The 20,727-nt window shown below is 39.8% G+C and overlaps 1 protein-coding gene across 1 annotated transcript in view; it reads left to right on the plus strand.

The window, feature by feature from the left end:
• The window catches only part of LOC143525864 (adhesion G-protein coupled receptor G2-like), a 22,005-nt gene continuing 1,278 nt past the window's right edge, over positions 1-20,727 (plus strand). Inside the window, exons 1-18 of the mRNA XM_077020305.1 lie at positions 1-81; positions 9,284-9,428; positions 10,149-10,305; positions 11,395-11,538; positions 12,903-13,025; positions 13,193-13,232; positions 13,433-13,739; positions 15,097-15,250; positions 15,551-15,688; positions 16,338-16,475; positions 16,648-16,693; positions 16,821-16,924; positions 18,091-18,209; positions 18,798-19,069; positions 19,167-19,251; positions 19,402-19,685; positions 20,058-20,153; positions 20,606-20,695. Coding sequence (XP_076876420.1) covers positions 9,304-9,428; positions 10,149-10,305; positions 11,395-11,538; positions 12,903-13,025; positions 13,193-13,232; positions 13,433-13,739; positions 15,097-15,250; positions 15,551-15,688; positions 16,338-16,475; positions 16,648-16,693; positions 16,821-16,924; positions 18,091-18,209; positions 18,798-19,069; positions 19,167-19,251; positions 19,402-19,685; positions 20,058-20,153; positions 20,606-20,695 — 2,422 coding nt within the window. The 5' untranslated portion in view covers positions 1-81; positions 9,284-9,303. The remainder of the gene's footprint in view (positions 82-9,283; positions 9,429-10,148; positions 10,306-11,394; positions 11,539-12,902; positions 13,026-13,192; positions 13,233-13,432; positions 13,740-15,096; positions 15,251-15,550; positions 15,689-16,337; positions 16,476-16,647; positions 16,694-16,820; positions 16,925-18,090; positions 18,210-18,797; positions 19,070-19,166; positions 19,252-19,401; positions 19,686-20,057; positions 20,154-20,605; positions 20,696-20,727) is intronic.

Consider the following 20,727-nt stretch of genomic DNA (forward strand, 5'->3'; position numbering starts at 1 on the left):
CACCAACCATCACAGAGACAACCAGTGTGAAATCATGGCAACAAACAACAAACACAAGCTCGACCACAAGAAATTCATCAGGTATGAACTTATAGCCAAATTAAACCCTCACAGACACTTCAGATAAAGAGGAGAAGAAATGGTAAAAATCTCACATCAATCACATTCTGTTTATATAAAACCTTCAAAGGTTCTTGCTGTGTTTCCTTTGGTATGTCTTATTCTCAACATTTTTGCCATCGGTACAAAACTACATAGAAACAACTTCTCCAACTACTGTGACATCAGGGACGATAACCACAAGTTTAACAAGTATCAATTTGAACATACTTGAACATGTATGGAGACTGAATTTAATACAAATCTCATGACAATAAGAAATGAAATAGAGCTCATAGCACACAAATGGCTCCAAATAAAGACTTTACAGCAAACATGGAAACAACTATGTCAACCAATCTGAAATCATGCTTATATAACTATCATTCTAGATTTCTTTCCTCTGTTCATAAGAACTCCACATTTTCTACACAGAAATGAGTCTCTCGACCACTGCGGCACCCTCAGAAACAAGCACAACAGCAACAGCAGCATCAACAACAACAAGCACCGCAGGTATCAACTTACCAGTTACCTAAAACATACAAAGCTCATTTATACAAAGCAAATAAAGTGAGATAATACTGTATGTATGCATATAAAGCAACGAGGCAGAGCAGATAAAGTGGGGGAAAAGTTTACTGCCCATAGAAACCCATATTTGTGTGCTGATTTTTTCAAAACACAGCATCAAGCACAATGAGTGTTTCAGGTATCAAATTAGATATAGGCCCATACACAGTTTTGATCAATTTTAAGAATTTTACTTAGATTGTGAAGAAAATGTCATTGTCATCATTTGCTTTAAATACAAATCTTCTCTGACACAAGCAACTTCCCCAACTACATTGACATCGCTTGAACCAAACCCAGCAGTAAATAATACAACCAGAACAGGTACAAATTTGACGGATACCATCAGCCTATAATCGACATCTCTGGCATTACTAGAAACACCCATTGGGACATCATGGAAAATTAACCAAACAAACGCTAGTACACAAGCATCAATCACAAGGAGTCCATCACTAGGAACAACAGTAATTAACACAGGCATAGCAGCAAGACATTTAAGAGGCCTCAACTTCCAACGTACTTCAACAGATGGAGACAGACTACATATAATTGGCTTAAAATGGCACATTTATACTGGTTCCAGTTTTAAAGGTTTCTTTCTTTGGCACTGCCAGAAACACCAACCATCACAGAGACAACCAGTGTGAAATCATGGCAACAAACAACATACACAAGCTCGACCACAAGAAATTCATCAGGTATGAACTTATAGCCAAATTAAACCCTCACAGACACTTCAGATAAAGAGGAGAAGAAATGGTAAAAATCTCATATCAATCACATTCTGTTTATATAAAACCTTCAAAGGTTCTTGCTGTGTTTCCTTTGGTATGCCTTATTCTCAACATTTTTGCCATCGGTACAAAACTACATAGAAACAACTTCTCCAACTACTGTGACATCAGGGACGATAACCACAAGTTTAACAAGTATCAATTTGAACATACTTGAACATGTATGGAGACTGAATTTAATACAAATCTCATGACAATAAGAAATTAAATACAGCTCGTAGCACACAAATTTCTCCAAAGTATTACATGTCTTCCCTCTGCCAATAAAGCCTTTACAGCTAACTATGTCAACCAAGCTGAAATCACCGGAAACAAGTAACACAGCAGCTAACATTGCAACATAAGCCACAAGTTCAGCAGGCAAAATTCGTATTAGACCTGCATACAGAAGCAGGTCTACAACTAATTCTAAATTAGCTATATCAGATACAATGTTAAGAAGAAATATTTATATGTTGCACATAAATGCTTCCAAACACTACATTTGTTTGGTTTCCATCTTCCTTCACTGTCATCTATGGCATGTATAAAACCCTCAGCCAATCTAGCAACACCTCAACTATTGTCACAGCCAGTGGCGGACTTAGAAATTTGGGGGCTCAAGGCGAATTTTGCTAGGGGGCCCATCAACATTAATATGCAAGAAATAATTAGCTAGTCAGGGGGCCCATACAGTGGTTTGCAGTGGGAGGGGCCCAAGGCAGTTGCCTAGCCACGCCTCTATGCAAAGACCGCCTCTGGTCACAGCACTATCCTCACATGATAATGATTGAGCCGCGGCCATTTTTCTCCGGTCGTACTGTCTATGCGAAATCAGTGTTCGCAAGCGTGCAGTAAAAAAAAATCGCTGTTTTCATCGGTTTGTAGGAGTTTTCGTAATATGACATAATTGAATGTCCACTTTCTCTCATCTCATCATCTCATTCTCATCCCCTCAGCCTGCTTGAAATTTAACTTTCCGTTTGAACCATTCAAAAACATTGTGGGACTTTTCAAAAGATATTAATACATAAGCGGACCGTTACATTATATTCTTGTTTATTGTTTCCTTAAGTTTTATCCCAGTCTGTACAGTTTAAGGTAGTTTTTAAGGGTCCCAAGACAACGTGTTGGTCCAATGAACCATGACAACGGCGGACACGGACTAGCCACATGCTAAAACTAGCCAGGGTTGCCAGGTCCTACAAAAATATCCCGCACAAAATCAGTGTAAAACCCGCCCTTTAGAAGCCTAAACTAGCCCAAAGCCCAAAGTTGTCGACGGGGGGTGGGGTGGGGTGGCGAGTGTTTAAAATGGAGACAAATTAAGTATTATATCGCGATTGATTCTTTGTGTTGACTTGTAACTCCCGCGGTGGCCCAACTCAAAAGTAGCCCAAAAAACCATGAAAACCACGAACCTGGCAACTATGGAACTAGCGCACATTTCTTGATCACAAGATGTCCTTTCGTTTTAGGTTAATTGCATTAAAAAAATAGGGCTGATTTAAATGTGAATATCTTTCGACTGGCTTGATCAAATTTGACAACTGAGGCATCTTTTTTTTAGTTATATTGTGCTGCATCTAATAAAACTATTTTACATGTGATTAAGTAAGTTTGAAAAAAATGTCCAAGTCACTAATTTATATTTAGGGCATGAGCAGACGCTCTTATCCAGAGCAACTTACAAAGTGCTATGCATCTGTTCACAGAAGTCATCCTAGATAGTAGCATAGGCCAGAATTCAAGATACTCTTGAGCCAGACTACTACTAAACTACAAGAATCAATGTCATTACCTAGTATTTTGATTAACACTAGAAGCGCCGCGCCTCATTTACGTACTTATACCTAGAAGCACCGAGGGCCGGTTATATGGAGCTTTTTTAGTGTCACCAGAACCTGAACCTGAAATCATTATTACTTGAAAAAATAAACACCTGTAAAATCCATTCAGGTATGCAAAAATTGAAGTAAAAATTGCATACATATACTACAAATTGCACAAATAGTAAATGCGATGCCACTTGCTCGCAGAGGTTTAAATTACGCTGATGACGTGGAGGAACATTCACTGATAACCATACATCTATAAACCCTTTAAATTTAGTGCTGTCATTAACGGTCTACCACTGTAGATTCACGTACCCTCCTATAATCTTAGGGCGTACTCACACTAGGCACGGTTTGCTGGTTCCGTGCTGGGGCCCGGTTATCCCCCCTCCCCACTCCCCCTCTGGCCTGCACTCACACTGCCTTCATCAAGCCGGCCCGAGCACGCTTGTCATCACAACGCCACTTTATTTGGAATAAAAGCGCGCTCACACAACACTATGGAGTTCACGATTCTCTTTTTATTGTATTTTTGGAGTCGTTTTGGGAGTGCAGAAACACGGTGCAAGCACAGATTTATCGATCATTTAACACAACGATTGTCTTCTAATCGCTTTGCCGCCATAACTGTTTAACGTGAGCATCGCATCACTGACGTCATGTTTGAGTTCCAGCAAAATGAACCAATCACAGGAGGCACCAAGCGGGCCCGGGCATGGTTAGCGCTCACACTAGAAGCGAACCGTGCCCGAGTCCAAGCGAATCGTGCCCTGGCCCACCTCTTCAAGCGGGCCCGAGCACGGCTAACTGGGCCCGGATCACAGACCCTAGTGTGAGTACGCCCTTAGTTCGACGTTAATGCTAAACAGTATTCTGAACTAGTAATATAGAGCTGTCTATCTGGATGTCGGCTAGTATCTTTCACTCAACATAATTTTCAAACAAAAGTTATGAACCATCTTCATTTCAACAAATGGCGATTCGGAGCTCATCGGGATGATTTAAGCGAGTGGCTGATACGCAGAGTCACCCAAGAGTCTTTAGATGTCTGTCAGCAGAGGCAGCGGAGTTTATGGACAACGGAGGCCACAGTCACGCAGCACTGTCCACACGAAGTGCCACGATTATGTTGCAGCTGCCACAAGGTGCCATTTCTGGGTGGCACAGTGGTCACTTTCGTGCTGCTTACATGCTACTTACACGTAGGGTTGCCACCTAGGTCTGACAAAAAAACAAGGACACTGTCTTACGCGAACATAAATTGTTGACGCGGGGTGGGGTGGGTGGTGAGCGTAAATTGTTGAAGGGGGGGGGGGGGGTGTCAAACGTAAAATGTTACCGGGGGGAGGGAGAAAAAAAAGATGGATTTTAGGTGTGCAGAAGCAGTCTAAATAGTCGTTTGAACTAACCTAGTGAAAACCGGGACATTAAATGAATTTTCTTTTTTGCCGGGACCGAATATTAAAAAGCGACGTGAAAACCGGGACAGGTGGCAAGGCAACCCTACTTACACGCCAAACACAGACCGCATCCTTACAGGAAATTTAGCAGAAAGACGCGCCTCCCACTGACCTCTGATATGTTTTGTGATTGGCCAGATGCAGTTCGATTAGCTCCGAGTTTGTTTGCTCATCCTAAGTATCCCGGGTGCTAGATTTTCCAATTACAGTTTTTCTCGATTGTTTACACACATTGTCTGAAAGCATGCCTCATACTCTCAGAACTCTACACACAAATCAGAAAAACACACACACAATGGGCAAAACCCCTCAGTTCTCTTTCAAAATGAAACTTTACATTCAGAACAATATTAGCTCTTCTCAAAATGGTATTTTGTCCTCAGGTGACACACACAAACCATCATATGAATAGACACTTATAAGAACCAGTTGAACACTGATATGCTCAATGTAAAACACTATGATGAATGGAAAACACAATAGTGTTTTTATACTCAGAACACACATACACAGTAACAAATATATTTAATTTTTCCCCCACAAAAGCAATGTACACAGTGTACATCCCACCCAACACAAAGTTGCACATACAGTGGTCTACATACAAAACAGAAAAATTTACTATACATTTACAGTTAAAAAAAAAAAAACCACTATGTTGCATCCTGTCTTCTGTTTCGGTCTGGCCAAAGCACTTCATCCACATCACAAGCAATGTTTTCTCTGGCCAAGCAGCGGGGTAAATATCGCCTAGCATGGTGAATCAAGCCATGAAAAGCATCAACTGCTATATCTCCACATACGTCTTCCATAGCTTGGTGAAGGGGTATACGTGTTTGTGAATGTAGGTCATACACGTTCCATCTCCAGGCAGAAAACAATTCAATAGAAATGAGGATTGAGGAATGGATAATATGGAGGGAGATAAACAACTGAAAAGCGTGGGTGGGCAGTGAACCAGTTATGAACCAGAGCAGCACGGTGGAAACTTACATTGTCCCAAACGACAACGTACATGAGCTGCTCTGGACCGTCTATCTGATCTGGTGGAATGAGTGTGTTGTGTAGGGTGTCCAGGAATGTAATTAGATGGGCAGTGTTATAGGGGCCAAGGGTAGCATGGTGATGGATGACGCTGTGGTGGGTAATCGCTGCACACAGTGATGTTCCCTCCACGCTGGCCAGGGACTTCAATAATGATACGCTGGCCAATAATATTCCTTCCCCTCTGTCGTGGAAATTTTCTAATAAATGGATGAGGACTCAGACGTGGTTAAATGATTAATTTATTACAAAAATATAAATATATATAAATAGGACAAAGACAGATACAAGACAGACACAAGACAGACACAGACATGAGAGTCTCATTCAAGCATGACAACTCTGAAGGCAGGGGGGCGCTCCCCCTGCTTATATACAACCTTAAACACAATTCAGCAGTTCTAACAGCAGGTTATCTTTAGCACAGCATGTTCCAAAACATAAGCGTCCAGCAGGCTACTTTGTCTCACATGTGTGTATCTCCTAATATGGACTTCCCTAGAGTTAGCGGAAGCAACTGATGTAACAGTTGAACACAGAGAAAGCTAAATGACCCAAGACTAGTAGCCTAGTGACTACCAGTTAACAGAGTGCTCTTACCCTCAGCACTCTCCCTGACCTGGGTCACGTATAGCACACATGCATAATATGAACTAAACATGGTTACACTGAATCACACTACTTCATTATTGTAGTCCTTCTGTTTAGCCAGAATGGACATGTACTAAATCATAAAGTTCATAATGATCTCTTATAATAACTAAACATGATCTAATCAATGATAATTAGTCAATAATCAATAATTTCTCTCACACCTCCTTCGTCTTTTTGTGAGGTTGAATCCAACCTCATCAATGAAGATGAATTGGTGCTCCACTGCATCCACCTCTAGCTCAAAGATTCTCTGAAACACACATGACAGTATCAGAAATAGACATGGAGGAGTCACTATTGTGAAGCATTATGATTATCATTATGATTACAATACTGAAATATGTATAATTTATACAGTGTTGAGTGTATTCATCAGTTGTGAGATTGTATAGGACTTACTTGCATGTAGTTATATTGCAGTTCTTTGACTCTTTCTGAATTGCGTTCAAAAGGCAGCCTGTAGACCTGCTTCATCCTCAGATTATTTCACGGTCCAGCGTTGATAAGCTTACCCTATACAATATTTAGAAATATCTCGTGGTTTTCTATTATGGTTTTTCTTTGTTTTTGCCGTAATGTTATGGCATTATTTTCTAGGACCATGTTCAGGATTTCAGTTTCCTGTTCAGGAGACAAAAGATGTTTCCGTCCACCTCGTGTTGGTAACCTTTCAGTTCTGCAATACAAATAGTAAAATACTGTAAATACTGTGCAGGAATACATTTCCCAAATACTTGAAACACTTTATATTTACAGTCCTACAGAACAGTCCACAGGCAATACTGTACTCATTGAGTGTATTGATATGCAGTACTGCAGTTTCCTACTGAGAGTTGATTTCTTACCTGTTCTCATTACGGAAAGTCCGGATGATGGATGCTACAGTGTACCTACTCAAATTTGGCTGTACTCTTTGCCCAGCCACCCTCATTGTTAGACCATGGTTGACCACATGGTCAACCAAAGTGGCTCGGATCTCATCAGAGATTACAGTCCTTGGCCTTCCTCGTCCTCATCCTCCCCGTCCTCCTCCTCTTACTCTCACTCCTCTGGCTCTGGCTCTGTTTCCAATGTTGGCATCCATTGCTCCAAAACAGAAGAGCTCACTTTTTGCCATTTTATGCTAAAGCTCTGATTGCGGATTGTAAACATGTGTGACAGGTGTTTGCTGATGTGATGAGTCAGTGTGCATAGTAGGACAATTAACTTTAGAATTTTGAATAACAGTGTGTTCCTTATGAAAACAAGAGATTTTCTTCATGAAAATTATGCCAAATGCAGAAAATTGTGTGTAGTATTTTGAAAAAAGTGTGTTTTAGAACCGCAATTTGAGTGTAAAGCAGGAATTGTGCTTGTAGTTTAGTAGAATTGGTTCAGGGGGTTGGTACAATAGTTCCATGTTGTGGTCATTGTGTCTCAATTACCGGTATTAGTGTGTAAACAATTGAGAAAAACTGTAGTGCAATCTAGGTAAAATTAGTGGAATCAACATAATCCAGGAAGCCTGAGCGAAATCCTGGTGAAGACTTTTACTTTCTGAACCTGGAATTGACACCTCTGCAAATTAATGTGATTAAATAACCTTTTAGACTCAGTGCCTTGTGACCTTGTTCTCAGTAGCTTCCCCATTGTCAGTTTTGTGTAGTTTCATATTGCATTTCCTGGTTTGTGGGAAAACGTAAATGCCAAATATTGTTTCAGTTTTGTTTCTTGGTTAGTGTAATAGTTTGCTTGGTTAATGTAATAGTTTGCTTATTTGTCTGTGTGTTATTCTATTGGCCTATATGTCAGGTTCATCTAAACAGGAATTAAAATGTATACCAAGAAGCACAAAATAACCATAGATAGATAAACAAACACTTTAAGAACAAGGACAAGTGTTATCTTCTGAGTTAGTGCTCAAGTACTCAACAAACAGGTGAGTTTTCAGTCTACAGTTGAAGACAGCAAGACACTCTGCAGTCTGAGCAGCTAATGGAAGGTTGTTCCACCATCTTGGGTCCAGTAGGCTTTGAGATTACTAGAAAATGCACATGCACCTGTCCAACCACAAAAAGTTGGACAGGTATCACTTAAACACACACAAAGGCAGGTAAAATAAGCTGTTCTCTCTGCCAAGAGGGACCTTCTAACATGAAGAAATAACCAACCATTGTGACACCACTGCAAAGAAATACAATTTCAACAATGAGTTTAGAAGGGATCAAAGTCACAGCCTGCTAAAAAACTGCATGAAACTGGTTCAAACTAGTTTGTGTACTTTGATTTAGCCCCTCCAGCCCCTCCACAACCTCTTTGGCATGGACAGAAACCTTGGCTAATAACAACCGCAACAACAGTAGCAACAACTTCCCCAACTTGTGTGTCATAAAGGGAATAAAACACAAGTGTACCTACCACAACAGTATCAGCTACAAGGAATTCCAATGTTCAACATATAGCTAATTTAAATCTTTCAGATTTACTAATTTTCTCACTTTGCCCATGAATTCCACATTTTCTATTCAGAATCAGTTTTCCCAACTATTGTAACATTGCAAGAAACAAGTACCATGACAACGAATATCACATCAACCACAATGGGGTTAATGGGTATGTGTGAAACACACAGAAAGAGTCTAATTGTAAAAACAGAAGCACAATCAGAAATCAGAAGCACAACAATGATCAGAATTCCCAGATTATTAGATATCAACATGTATCCTATTTTGACGAATGGATAATGCTAAATAAAAAAGAAGTCAGATTAATTGGAAATACAGCGAAAATCCAGAGCAGGGATAGTGAAGTCTGAAACTTTATATCAAATCTTTTGACAAAAAATTTGTTTTTAACTCATTAGTATATAACCAACATGAAGAAATGCTGGAAAGTCTGGAGACCAACATCTCTCTGTACAGAGGTCTGCAAAACCCGGAACAGTACATAGCCAACATCAGTAGTCTGATCGATGTTTATCCAAACATAACAGGGGACGTTTTCAACAGGTGAACTGGCCATTTATGTTGGTTTTTTTGCTGATTTTATTGTTTCATAATAAACAATATTTAGACAATCCGAGATTGCAAAAGAACTATAGCTGTTTCAGGATGCGTATTAAATAGAGAGCATGAAAAATGTAAAAAAAATTGTTTTTATTAGTTGCAGGCTGAAATGTTATTGTTATTGCTGTAATATACTAGCCCACTTAAAATTCTACCAAACACTTATAATGAAAAGGACAATGGGAATGGCTTATAATGACAATAGATCTTTTTTATTTTTTAAAGATTAACCAAAGTTTTCAAATCAGCCAACACCTTGTAATGTTGAAAATACTTGTTTTACAGACAACTATAATAGTCAGGTCACTAGAAGTCCAAGTATATAGTGTGGGGTGATATGGTGTTTTTCTTTTCTGTATATCCAATTGGTTTTAGTTTTTTTGCAAATCCAGCATAATTGAAGGAAGATTAGACATCAGAAATGTCTCTGCTAGCAACCACATTTATGGTTTATAATTTTTGGTTGTTAGAGGCAAGACCAACCCCTTTAGGAAATTGCATCACTGGAACATGCTCTTTATTTTTATTTAGTTACTGTTGTTAGGTTATTACTTAAATAAGTACAGGTAATTTTAGTTCTGTTCTTTAATCAGCCAGTCAAACAGGGAGCAATGCTATAATGTGTAATGTACATATGCATATTCCTACTTCTGTTTTGATCAGGATTATTAATATTGTGGATACATTTGCACAAAAAATGAAGTTTAACGGTACGAATGCAACCTTCATCAATTCATCTCTGGCTCTGGCAGTGAAAGGAGTGAACGGGTCTGACTTTGGTGACACCTCCTTCACTGTCTTTAATGCCTCCAGTCTGCAGGTAACACATCAGTATTAAATGCTAAAACAATTCTGGAACAATCTTCCTTAATAACTGTCTACTTGTGTACATCGCTGTGCTCTTTTCTTAGTGCAATCCTACTGTTGGTAAAGCAGGTAGCGCCAGTGCTAGTAACACATAGGTCATGGGTTCAGTTCCAGACTGCACAAATTATTCTGGGGTGGAGCATCTGACAAATACTCTGAATGTAATTACATAGCAAGTGCAACATGCAAGTGAATGGTTTATCAAATAAAGCAGAAAAATGGTTTGTATAAACAGCTCTAGTTTGCTGGGGTTTAAGGTACTGGTTATAATCATCTCAAAATAGGAACTGCGGCTGTTTTGAGTCTTTCTGATGAAACAACAGCTTATTACCTAAATGTTTTCTTGAAGATTTTGTGTGAGAGCACATTAAAATGTAAAGAACATATTGTAAAATATTGACAATGTTTATATATATAAAAATAAATAATAGAAATATAAAAAACACAGTTAAAGAACAACCAAACTGACTTATTATTGCTAGCTTAGAAAGGTCTGGGAGTGACCTTAATGTTCTGCTGAGCATGCATGATTGACAGCCCACTACAGAAACTCAATGCCTGCTGTGCTGCTCAATACTGCTGAAAATACAGAGAGGAAAATAAGCAGACAGTGTCCCCTTAAAGGGACATGTCCACATAGTCCTTTGTCTAGTCCACATGTGCTTTGTGGATTTGGAGAAGGCATTAGACCATGTCCCTCGGGGACTCCTCCGGGCATGACCAACTGGGAGGAGACCCTGGGGAAGACCCAGCTGTCCTGAGAATGCCTCGGTATCCTCCTAGAAGAGCTGGAAGAGGTAGCCGGGGAGAGGGAAACCTGGGCCTCTTTGCGTAGGCTAACCTGGACCCACAACCTGGACCTGGATAATGTAAATGGATGGATGGATGGATGGATGGATGGAATGTCTTTAATATCTGTGCCACTATATTGTTATATACGATAGCACTGCTATTCTGATTATGAGTGTAGATCAAATAAATATTATAATAACAAGGACTCTTATCTCAAGTAATGTGTTCTGTGGTGTCTTATGTTCTGTAGGTAGATGGAGGCCCCACCGCGGGCCTCACCCCCCAGGGTTCCATCTCTCTTCCCGCTTCTCTTCTGAAGAACCTCACTGATGAGCAGAAGAAGCTGGTCGAGAGAGTTATATTCTTTTTCTACCAGAACTCCACCCATTTCCAGGTTTGTGCTCTCCTCTTTGGTAGCAAGTCATAATATCTGAACCTAATACATAACTACTGAGTCATTGTCCATAATGCTTATTAATGTTTTTATTAATAAATGCTGCAATTTAAATGTATATATTCAATGTCATGCAGTAGGCTATGAAAGAAATGCATCTGTGCTTCTCTGCCAAACATTCATGCCACTCAGTAACACTGAAGGCAATGGACACCCTAGGGTTGCCACCTGTCCCGGTTTTCCCGGGACTGTCCCGGTTTTCACGTCGCTGTCCCGGTTTTCCTGGGTTGTCCCGGTTTGTCCCGGTTTTCCTTCTTTTTAATATTCGGTCCCGGCAAAAAAAAAAATGTATTTAATGTCCCGGTTTTCACTAGGTTAGTTCAAACGACTATTTAGACTGTTTCTGCACACTTAAAATCCGTCTTTTTTTCTCGCTGTGTCCATTTTACACCCGCCCCCAGTAACATTTTATGTTACGGGCTCTTTGTCATGCCCTGGATGATTTTATCACTTGTTCTTGGAGAGGCTGTGGGAGGCAGTCCACTTTTGGTAGAGGAAGTCCCTCTTGGTAGAGGGAGTCTGCTCCTAGCTAGACTGACTACTGTTCCAAACCATGATGTTCACCATTTGGGCAGAATGCATCTTTTGATGTTTGGTGAACCCCTAGAGCAGGTATCACCAAATGGCGGACCGCGGTCCGGATCCGGACCCGAACGCCGTCCTGTCCGGACCCAATCACATTCCTGATTAACTGGATACGGACCCAAATGCCAAAACAATTTTAACGGGACACTATATTTTAAACCGGAGAATTTATTTTCAGACGTTACGATCACCACCCATTTGAGTGTTACGTTCGCCCCCCCCGCTCAACAACTTTCGTTCGCCACCCCCCCCCCCCCCCCCCCCCCCCGCTCAACAACTTTCCTTTCGTTCGCCACCGCGGACCCGGACCTAAGGTCTGAGCTATCTGCCAAAAATGGACCGCGGAAAGATTTAATTGATTACCCCTGCCCTAGAGCCTTAGAAATGTTATAAGCTTTTCCAGACTGATATGTGTCCACAACCTTTTTTCATTGGTCTTCAGGAGTCTCTCTTCTCTGTGTCTGACTGGATAACCTGTAGGTCCCTATAAGAAAGACTCACAAACACACCTTAATCCTAATTAACTCTTTAATTTGGCACCGCATGCACAAATTCAGAAATTCAGACAGGGTCCAAACACTTTATTCAATTCACATTACAGTATTCAGTAAAGTGAACTAGTATATGTGTAGTGGGACACACTTTTGTAGCTCGCATGAAATGCATGTTTTATATTAAAAATAGCACATATTGGGTTTTTCTGTCATACTTGTCTACAGGGTAGTGTACAAAGTGATAGCAGTCTGATAAGTGGAATTTTGGGCTGCAGTGTATTCAACACATCCATCTCCAACCTGAGCGAGTCTGTGGTGATTACCTTGCAAAACTCAGCATCTCTTCAGGTTAGATAAAAAACACACAAACAAAAGAACACACGGAAGACCAAAAAGAATAATTCACTGTACACTTCATAGAGGCTATGAAGGCCTATGATATTTGTCTTAATATCACTTTCTGATAACACTATCATGTCTTGAAAAGCCTTACTGTGTTTTCATTTTGTTGACAGGATAACTATACCTGTGCATTCTGGGATTCTGACTCAAAGAGTGAGGGCTGTGAAAAAAATTGGTTTTAAATTATGTATAATAACGGATGCTTCTGGAATTATCATTATTTATGTGAAAACTTTAATCAAAATTACTTACTTCGATGTTAAATATAACTAATGTAAATTCACCTGTGGTGTTTTTGTTTTATCTCTATTGGTTATTATATGCCAGATGATTTATAATCTGTTCATTTTCAGATTGGAACACGAGTGGCTGCAGCACAAATAGTACGTCTCAGAATGAGACTGTGTGCACCTGTAACCATCTTACAATCTTTGCGTTACTGAGGAACATCAAACTCTCGACAGACCTTTCGCAATATACTACACAAAATCTGCTTTCCCAAACCAGCAACCTCATTGATCTGTATAATGTCAAATTGTCAGAATTAGAGAACCTTCTTTCAGGGCCCAACATCAACCTGACTCTGGGGACCACAGTTATCAACACTGTCAGCAACCTGCTGGATGCATCACCAGAGATACTGGCATCCTCTTCAAACAGGTGAGATGAGCATGTGTACCTTTGTTTCAGGCTCTTAAACAGTTTTGTAATTTGATTGTTATTATATAATATTTGTTATTATAACTTGAAATTTTTATGGGAAAACCAACCATAGTGCATTCATTTGTGTAATTTGTGAATGGAGATGGTGGAGATTACAATTAGCTACAATTAGCACTGAAAAACTGTGTAATGCCACAGGCATCAGAGAGCAATAAAGCGGACGCAAATGCTGAGAAGAACAAGATTTATTAAAGGGCATTCCATACTCAGGGTCATATAAACAAGCTTGGGTCAAATCTGAAAGGAAGTCCATAACATTAAGACAACCAACATCGAAACAACGTAATGAAATACAAAGAGCAACCCATAACCAGACACTGAATACAAAACACAATACCAAAAACGGGCTGCAGGCAAAAACAAAGACCAGCCTATGGATTACAAAACACTGAGTTAATATACACCAAACACCTGAATACAATAATGAGGGGGCCGGATTACAAATAGACAGAGGCTGGCAGAGGCACACATGGAAAACCAAAACACTAGCACTGGGGAAAACAAAACAAAGATGTGAGTGACGGGTGGGGGTGGGGCTAACCGTGACACTATGTGCTTATTCAAAGTTTGTCATAATTACAGTACACAAAGGTACATCAATAATGGAAATGTATCTACTGTGTAGTCACTATGTAATGCAAGTCAATTATGGTACAGTTCTCATAACAAGCACGGCACATACAAGATAAACCTGTGAACAGGATCATAACAATGTGTATCAGGATATTTATTAGTTTCTTCAAAAAATATCTTTAACAAGCAAACAAAAAGATTTTTGATGAAAAAAAGGAAATTGCATCACTGAAACACGATCACTAATTGCTCATATTAATGTTTATTATGACAATTATCAAAGCAATTAGGTTAAGTAAAATTTTTTTATATACACATCTTACATTACACATCACAGCAAAATCCATGTACAAGTAGCTTAATGATTAGATGTTGGATCTTAGCCAGTTTTGGCATTTGAGCAGTGCTTTAGACCTATAGACTTATAGACTATAGTGGGCATTGCAAACCTATTCTGTACTGACAAAAACAAACAAACAAAAGAACACACGGAAAACGTCCCTTTCTACCAGCATTTTCCTCATTTTGGTTTTGAATAAGCAAGCACAGACATATAAGGGAATGTATTATTAAAATACATCATTTATTTTGGAGGTGCAGCTGTTATATCTATTTGGCTTTACTAACCTCTGCTGTGTAGTCCTGTGTTTATTTGTTGGTTCCCCCCGTTCTGTAAATGACTTTGTATTTGATTACTGGTATGTCATTCTGGATTGATCAGGATCATTAGGCTGGTGGATGCCGTTGGCTTGAAGCTGGTTTTGGAAGGACAGAATGAGACTATTCGATCCACTTCTGTGGCTTTGGCAGTGAAACGCTTAGATATGGTTCCTTTTACACAGACTACATTTAGCATAACTGACTCCAACCTGCAGGTAATTTCTGTATTACCAATACTCACGCTTATAATGACTCAAAATTAAGTGGTAATCTGTGATGTTATGTAATAAAATGCAACTTTATGTGATGTGTGCAGTAATGCTTTTTGGAAAAATTATTTCCTGTTACTTTCTGCAAGCTGTTGTGAAAATTGTCAGAAAAGTAATTTATGGCCGGTTTTTCAGTGGCTGAAGTTCTGCTGTCACAGATATCTAGCTTATGATTTATAAATGTATACATTCATTCATTCATATGAAACAAGAAGTCTGTAAGTTTTCTCATTTGCTGTATTTTAGATTGACGGCCCACAGCTCCTCTCTCCTCAAGGCTCCATCTTGCTCCCCGCGTCCCTCACGCAGAACCTCACTGCCCAACAGCAGCAGATGGCCTCCAGAGTCCAGTTTAGCTTCTACCAGAAGAGCACGCTCTTCCAGGTCCTCACCCTCTGGGACCTTTCAAAGTCTTATCTGTATGCAGTTTATTTGCATGTGACCTGGTTGTGTTTAAACAAAAGGTATCTGTACTTACACTGAGCACTTGTTAGGTAGGCTTATGTTTCATTTACTTGTGCAAAATACTGGCCAGGCAGCATGGTGGTGTGGTGGTGAGCGCTGTGATCTGGGTTTGATTCTCAGTCTGGATTGGGCATGTTCTCCCTGTGCCCGCATAGGTTTTCTCCAGGTTCTCCGGTTTCCCCCAAAGACATGTGTTAGGTTGATTGGTCATTCTAAATTGCCTGAAGGTGTGTGTGTGTGTGTGTGTGTGTGTGTGTGTGTGTGTGTGTGTGTGTGTGTGTGTGTGTGTGTGTGTGTTGGCCATGTGGTGGACTGGCGACCTGCCCATGGTGTACCCTTCGCCTAATGACTGGCTCTAGCGCCCCCCGTTAGGATTATGTGGTAAAGATAATGGATGAAAGGAAAAATACTGGACCTTTCAACTTACCAGTATAGATTACAGTACATAACTCCAGGCGTGCATCATTTGTGTAACCAGTATCTTACAGTACTCAGACATTGCACAGTAAACTACAAACATGCTTTTCATTTGTACAAACTCGTGCATTTCTCTCATGGTTGTGTATAGGACAAATCCCTCAACCCGAACAGAAGCATGCTGATCAGTGAAGTTCTGTCCGCCAGCGTGGCCAACCTATCCATCTCCCACCTGACAGACAACATCATAATAACTCTGAGAAATATAAACAGTTACATGTCCAATACGGTCAGTAAAGGAATCCTGGCAGGCACATAAATGTTTTGAGCTTCATGATGTGAGAATTTTTCAAATCTCAGTTTCAAAAAACATAAACCTTCCAATCCTGTACACATTTTTCCCATTAAAACCTGTCTAATTACTAGCTATGTCTGTTGTGTCACCATCCCTCTCTTGACAGCAAAACAATACACTGTCCTGTGTATTTTGGGATTTTGACTTAAACGGTGAGGCCTACGCATCATCAATCTGCAGCATAACACTGCTGTAAACACTTATTTCACCTTTCCAGTGTTTTTTGTGTAATTTGCCTGCGGACATTGTTGATTCCTTAAGTGATGTGATGATTGGCAGGTGGTTCTGGTGGATGGAGCTCTGAAGGCTGCAGTGTGCTGAACAGCACTGACAAGGAGACGGTGTGCAGCTGTAACCACCTCACTGGTTTTGGGGTGTTGATGGTGAGCACTGACTCTCTCCTGGCATAGAATTATCACTAAAAAATGTGACTACCTAGTCTAGGTCTATTTGACTGTAACACATGGATGTGATGGGACAACTAGTGGTGTCAATTCCAGGTGCCGCGATTAAAAGTCCTCACCAGGATTTTGCTCAAGCTTGCTAGATTTTCTAATTAGCAATCCAGGTAAAATTAGTGGAATCAACACAATCCAGGAAGCCTGAGCAAAATCCTGGTGAGGACTTTTAATCTCTGAACCTGGAATTGACACCTCTAGGGACAACGGCATCGATACTGGCCGATGTGATAACCAATAATTGGCACCTGGTCGTGGCTGATACAGATATTAATAACCCATAATTTAACTTTTTTATATTTAAAGCAATTTTACATTATAATCTGTAGAATCTACAGTTAAGAAATTTAAATGTATCAGTAATTCATTTTGCTTTGCCAAGAAACAGGTAAATCTGACATGACAAATTACTGTAAACATATGTAAGATGCCAATGTCACAGTACAGACCCTGACCCCTCCCTCTGAGTGTGTGTACGTGTAGTCTGCATATTTTCTTGTTGATGTATGTACTTACTTTGGGTATGGTTCAATGTGCGTGCATTTATCTGTCTCTCCTGTGTCTTGTCTCGTTAACGTCATGCAATACTTGGGCCAATAATTGCAATACTTCGCACTTTGTGCTTCAGCATTTGCTGACCCCACTCCATCAGTTTATGTAGCCTACCACTTCATGGCTGAGTTGATGTCATTCCCAAACACTTACATTTTCTTATACTGTAATACAGCTAACAGTTGACTGTGAGCAAGGAAATTTCACAGGTGGCATCCTATCACAGTTTCACGCTGGAATTCACTGAGCTCCTTGGAAATATAGTGTATGTGCATATACCAGGGGTGTCCAGGTGTGTTCTTGCCGAAGACCATCTCAACTCTCATTTCTGTCTAACCCTCTTATGCAGTTGTTGGCATATGGTTGGGTTTAATTGTAGCTTTCCCTTCTCTCTCTCGTGCACGCTTTTTCTGTCACTCTATTCCTGTATGTTATCATTTGTCAGGCTATGTGCCTTTTACGGGGTTCATTGTGTATTTATGTATTGATTAGGACTACATATTTATTTCAGAGAAGTTGACTGATCTTTTCCCTTGTAGAGCATTTCAGATGTGAGTGATTCCCTGCAGAACACCGTCCTGACCTTCATCTCCTATATTGGCTGCAGTCTTTCTGTGTGCAGTCTCTGCATCACACTCATCACCTACTTGGGCTTTGAGTGAGTTGCATACAAGTCAGAGGCACACCTTGAATGATAATACAATTTTTCTTGTTTAATCTTCATAATATAATTATATATGAATATATTAATAATGTAAAGGACCCTTTAAATAATTAACTTCTTTGGTGTATTTGTAATATATAAAATATCAAATGTTTACTTTGTTGACAGACATGTACAATGCTTTCTTTAAATTAATTGCCAACAGCAGCACAAAAATAAGGTGTTAGACTATATGTATATAGTCTAAAAATAAAATAAAAGATATAATATAAGTGGACATAAAAAACATGAAGGTTTTTTTTTTTTTACTGTGAGCTGTTGAGAGCATGTCACATACCTTGGATATTAGTGCTGAATGTTGGTGTGATTTCTTCAGGTGGTAGATTTTTTTCCAGGAACATCAAGAAAGCTTCCACAAGTATTCCTAAAAATAAACAAAAAACAATCAGTGGTTTTGTTAAGCCACAGAAAATTATGACACATCCAGTATTTAATGTCTTCTAGAGAATAAAACACAGGGCTACACAGGCTGTTTGTTTTAAAAGTTATATAATGGTATTGACCAGTATGCTGTTGTTGTAGGAAACTGCGTAAAGATATCCCATCCAAGATCCTCATCCATCTGTGCTTGGCTCTGCTGATGCTCAATCTGGTGTTCCTCTTGGACTCTTGGCTGTCGCTGTACACAAACGCTGTGGGCCTCTGCATCTCCACCGCCTTCTTCCTACACTACTTCCTGTTGGCCTCTTTAACCTGGATGGCTCTGCAGGCTGTATACATGTACCTGACCATTGTCAAGGTGTTCAATAGCTATTTTCATAACTTCATGATAAAGATAGGAATTGTTGGCTGGGGTAGGTGGATAGGTTTTCTTAACTTTTACATTTTTTAATCTCACCTTTTTTTATGAGTAGAAACTTAGGAAATAATAAAATACTCTAATTCTCCAAGGCATTCCCTTGGTTGTGGTCATCATTGTCCTAAGCATCAACGAGACCAACTACACGAGGATAGGAAACACATCTCAAAATTACTTGTAAGTATAATTGATCTTAACCATTTATATTGACAGCAATACCCTACAGTCAAGACCTACAAGCTAGGATTTTTGCAAATTATACTTTTCTCTTTTTTTAAACATATGCTTTTATGTTCTAATATAACCTCACTGTCCTCATGCACCTAGCTGCTGGATGGAGAAGAGTGTGACCTTCTACGTTACAACCATGGCGTACTTGTGCGTCGTCTTCCTGCTGACCTTTGGCATGTTCGTTGTGGTGATGGTCTTGATAAGTCGCATTAAAAGGCGAAGCCCCCATGATGCTCTGAATCGGGCCAGACTGCACAAACTCTGTAGTGTTATCTCACTTGCTGTTCTTCTAGGCCTCACCTGGGGCTTTGCCTTCTTTACGTGGGAGCCCATTAACCTCACCTTCATATACCTGTTCACCATCTGTAACTCACTGCATGGTAAGCATTCAAAATGTTGCATGTTCTTACATTTTTCTGTATACATTTTGTATGGCACGAAAAATAGCTCACCCCAGTTTCCAGATTAAATAGAATTGGTTATAAGGAGTTAATAATTGAACTCAAAGTCACCACATGGAGAGCTCTCCTACTCTATATTCGAAATATTATAGTTTCACAGTTCAGTTCTGCCCTGTACCAGTCCCTGTAAACACATTTACACTGGATCAGTCTATGCAACTATACTAATTATAGTTACTAATTATAGATACTAGATGACACAATTGTAAATAAATTATTTATATATATTTAACAGTACGGGGGGGGGGGGGGGGTGAGAGGTGATTTAAAAGTCCTTCACTGTTTCTGCAGGGTTCCTTTTCTTTGTGTTCCACTGTGCTGCAAAGCACAATGTCAGAAGACAGTGGAGAGTATTCCTGTTCTCTGGGAAATTCAGAAAATTTTCAGGTGTGTCCTACATAGCTTATCAAACATTATGTATGGGATTCAGTTAGTAAGTGGTTATCACCAAATTTATTATTTTGCCATAATGCCTCACTGGCTGTACATTATGACCTTAGAAACTAATAGAAACCAAATATTTGACACAATGGTTTTGTTGTTCTTCTATCAGCCTGTTACAAGCTTACTCTGTGAAAAGTGTCCGTCAGTGTCATAGCTAAATGGTTGCCTATAGCAGAGGCCTATTATTAGAGTTTAGTGATGTTTTATGACAAGAAACAGAGCTCTAAATATCTTTACTGGCTAATGAGAACTGAATATTCCACACACACACAGCTATTCTACATAGCCAATTTTGGATGTTGCTTTTATCATATCTGAGCATGTATGTGTGAGATCTCTGTGCCTGGATCTTTGAAGGCTTTTCAGTTTACACTGTGTGTGTGATCTATTTACAGAAAGAACTCAAGCAGTCTTCAGTAGGGTCACAATCTCAATCGCAGCATCACTGGCCCAGATGTCTTATTCCTTCTCAAAGAACATTACTGGTAACATCTCTCTCTCTCTGTGTGTCTCCAAA

Source organism: Brachyhypopomus gauderio, chromosome 10 (genome assembly GCF_052324685.1).
Source record: "Brachyhypopomus gauderio isolate BG-103 chromosome 10, BGAUD_0.2, whole genome shotgun sequence".
NCBI classification, from domain to species: domain Eukaryota; kingdom Metazoa; phylum Chordata; class Actinopteri; order Gymnotiformes; family Hypopomidae; genus Brachyhypopomus; species Brachyhypopomus gauderio.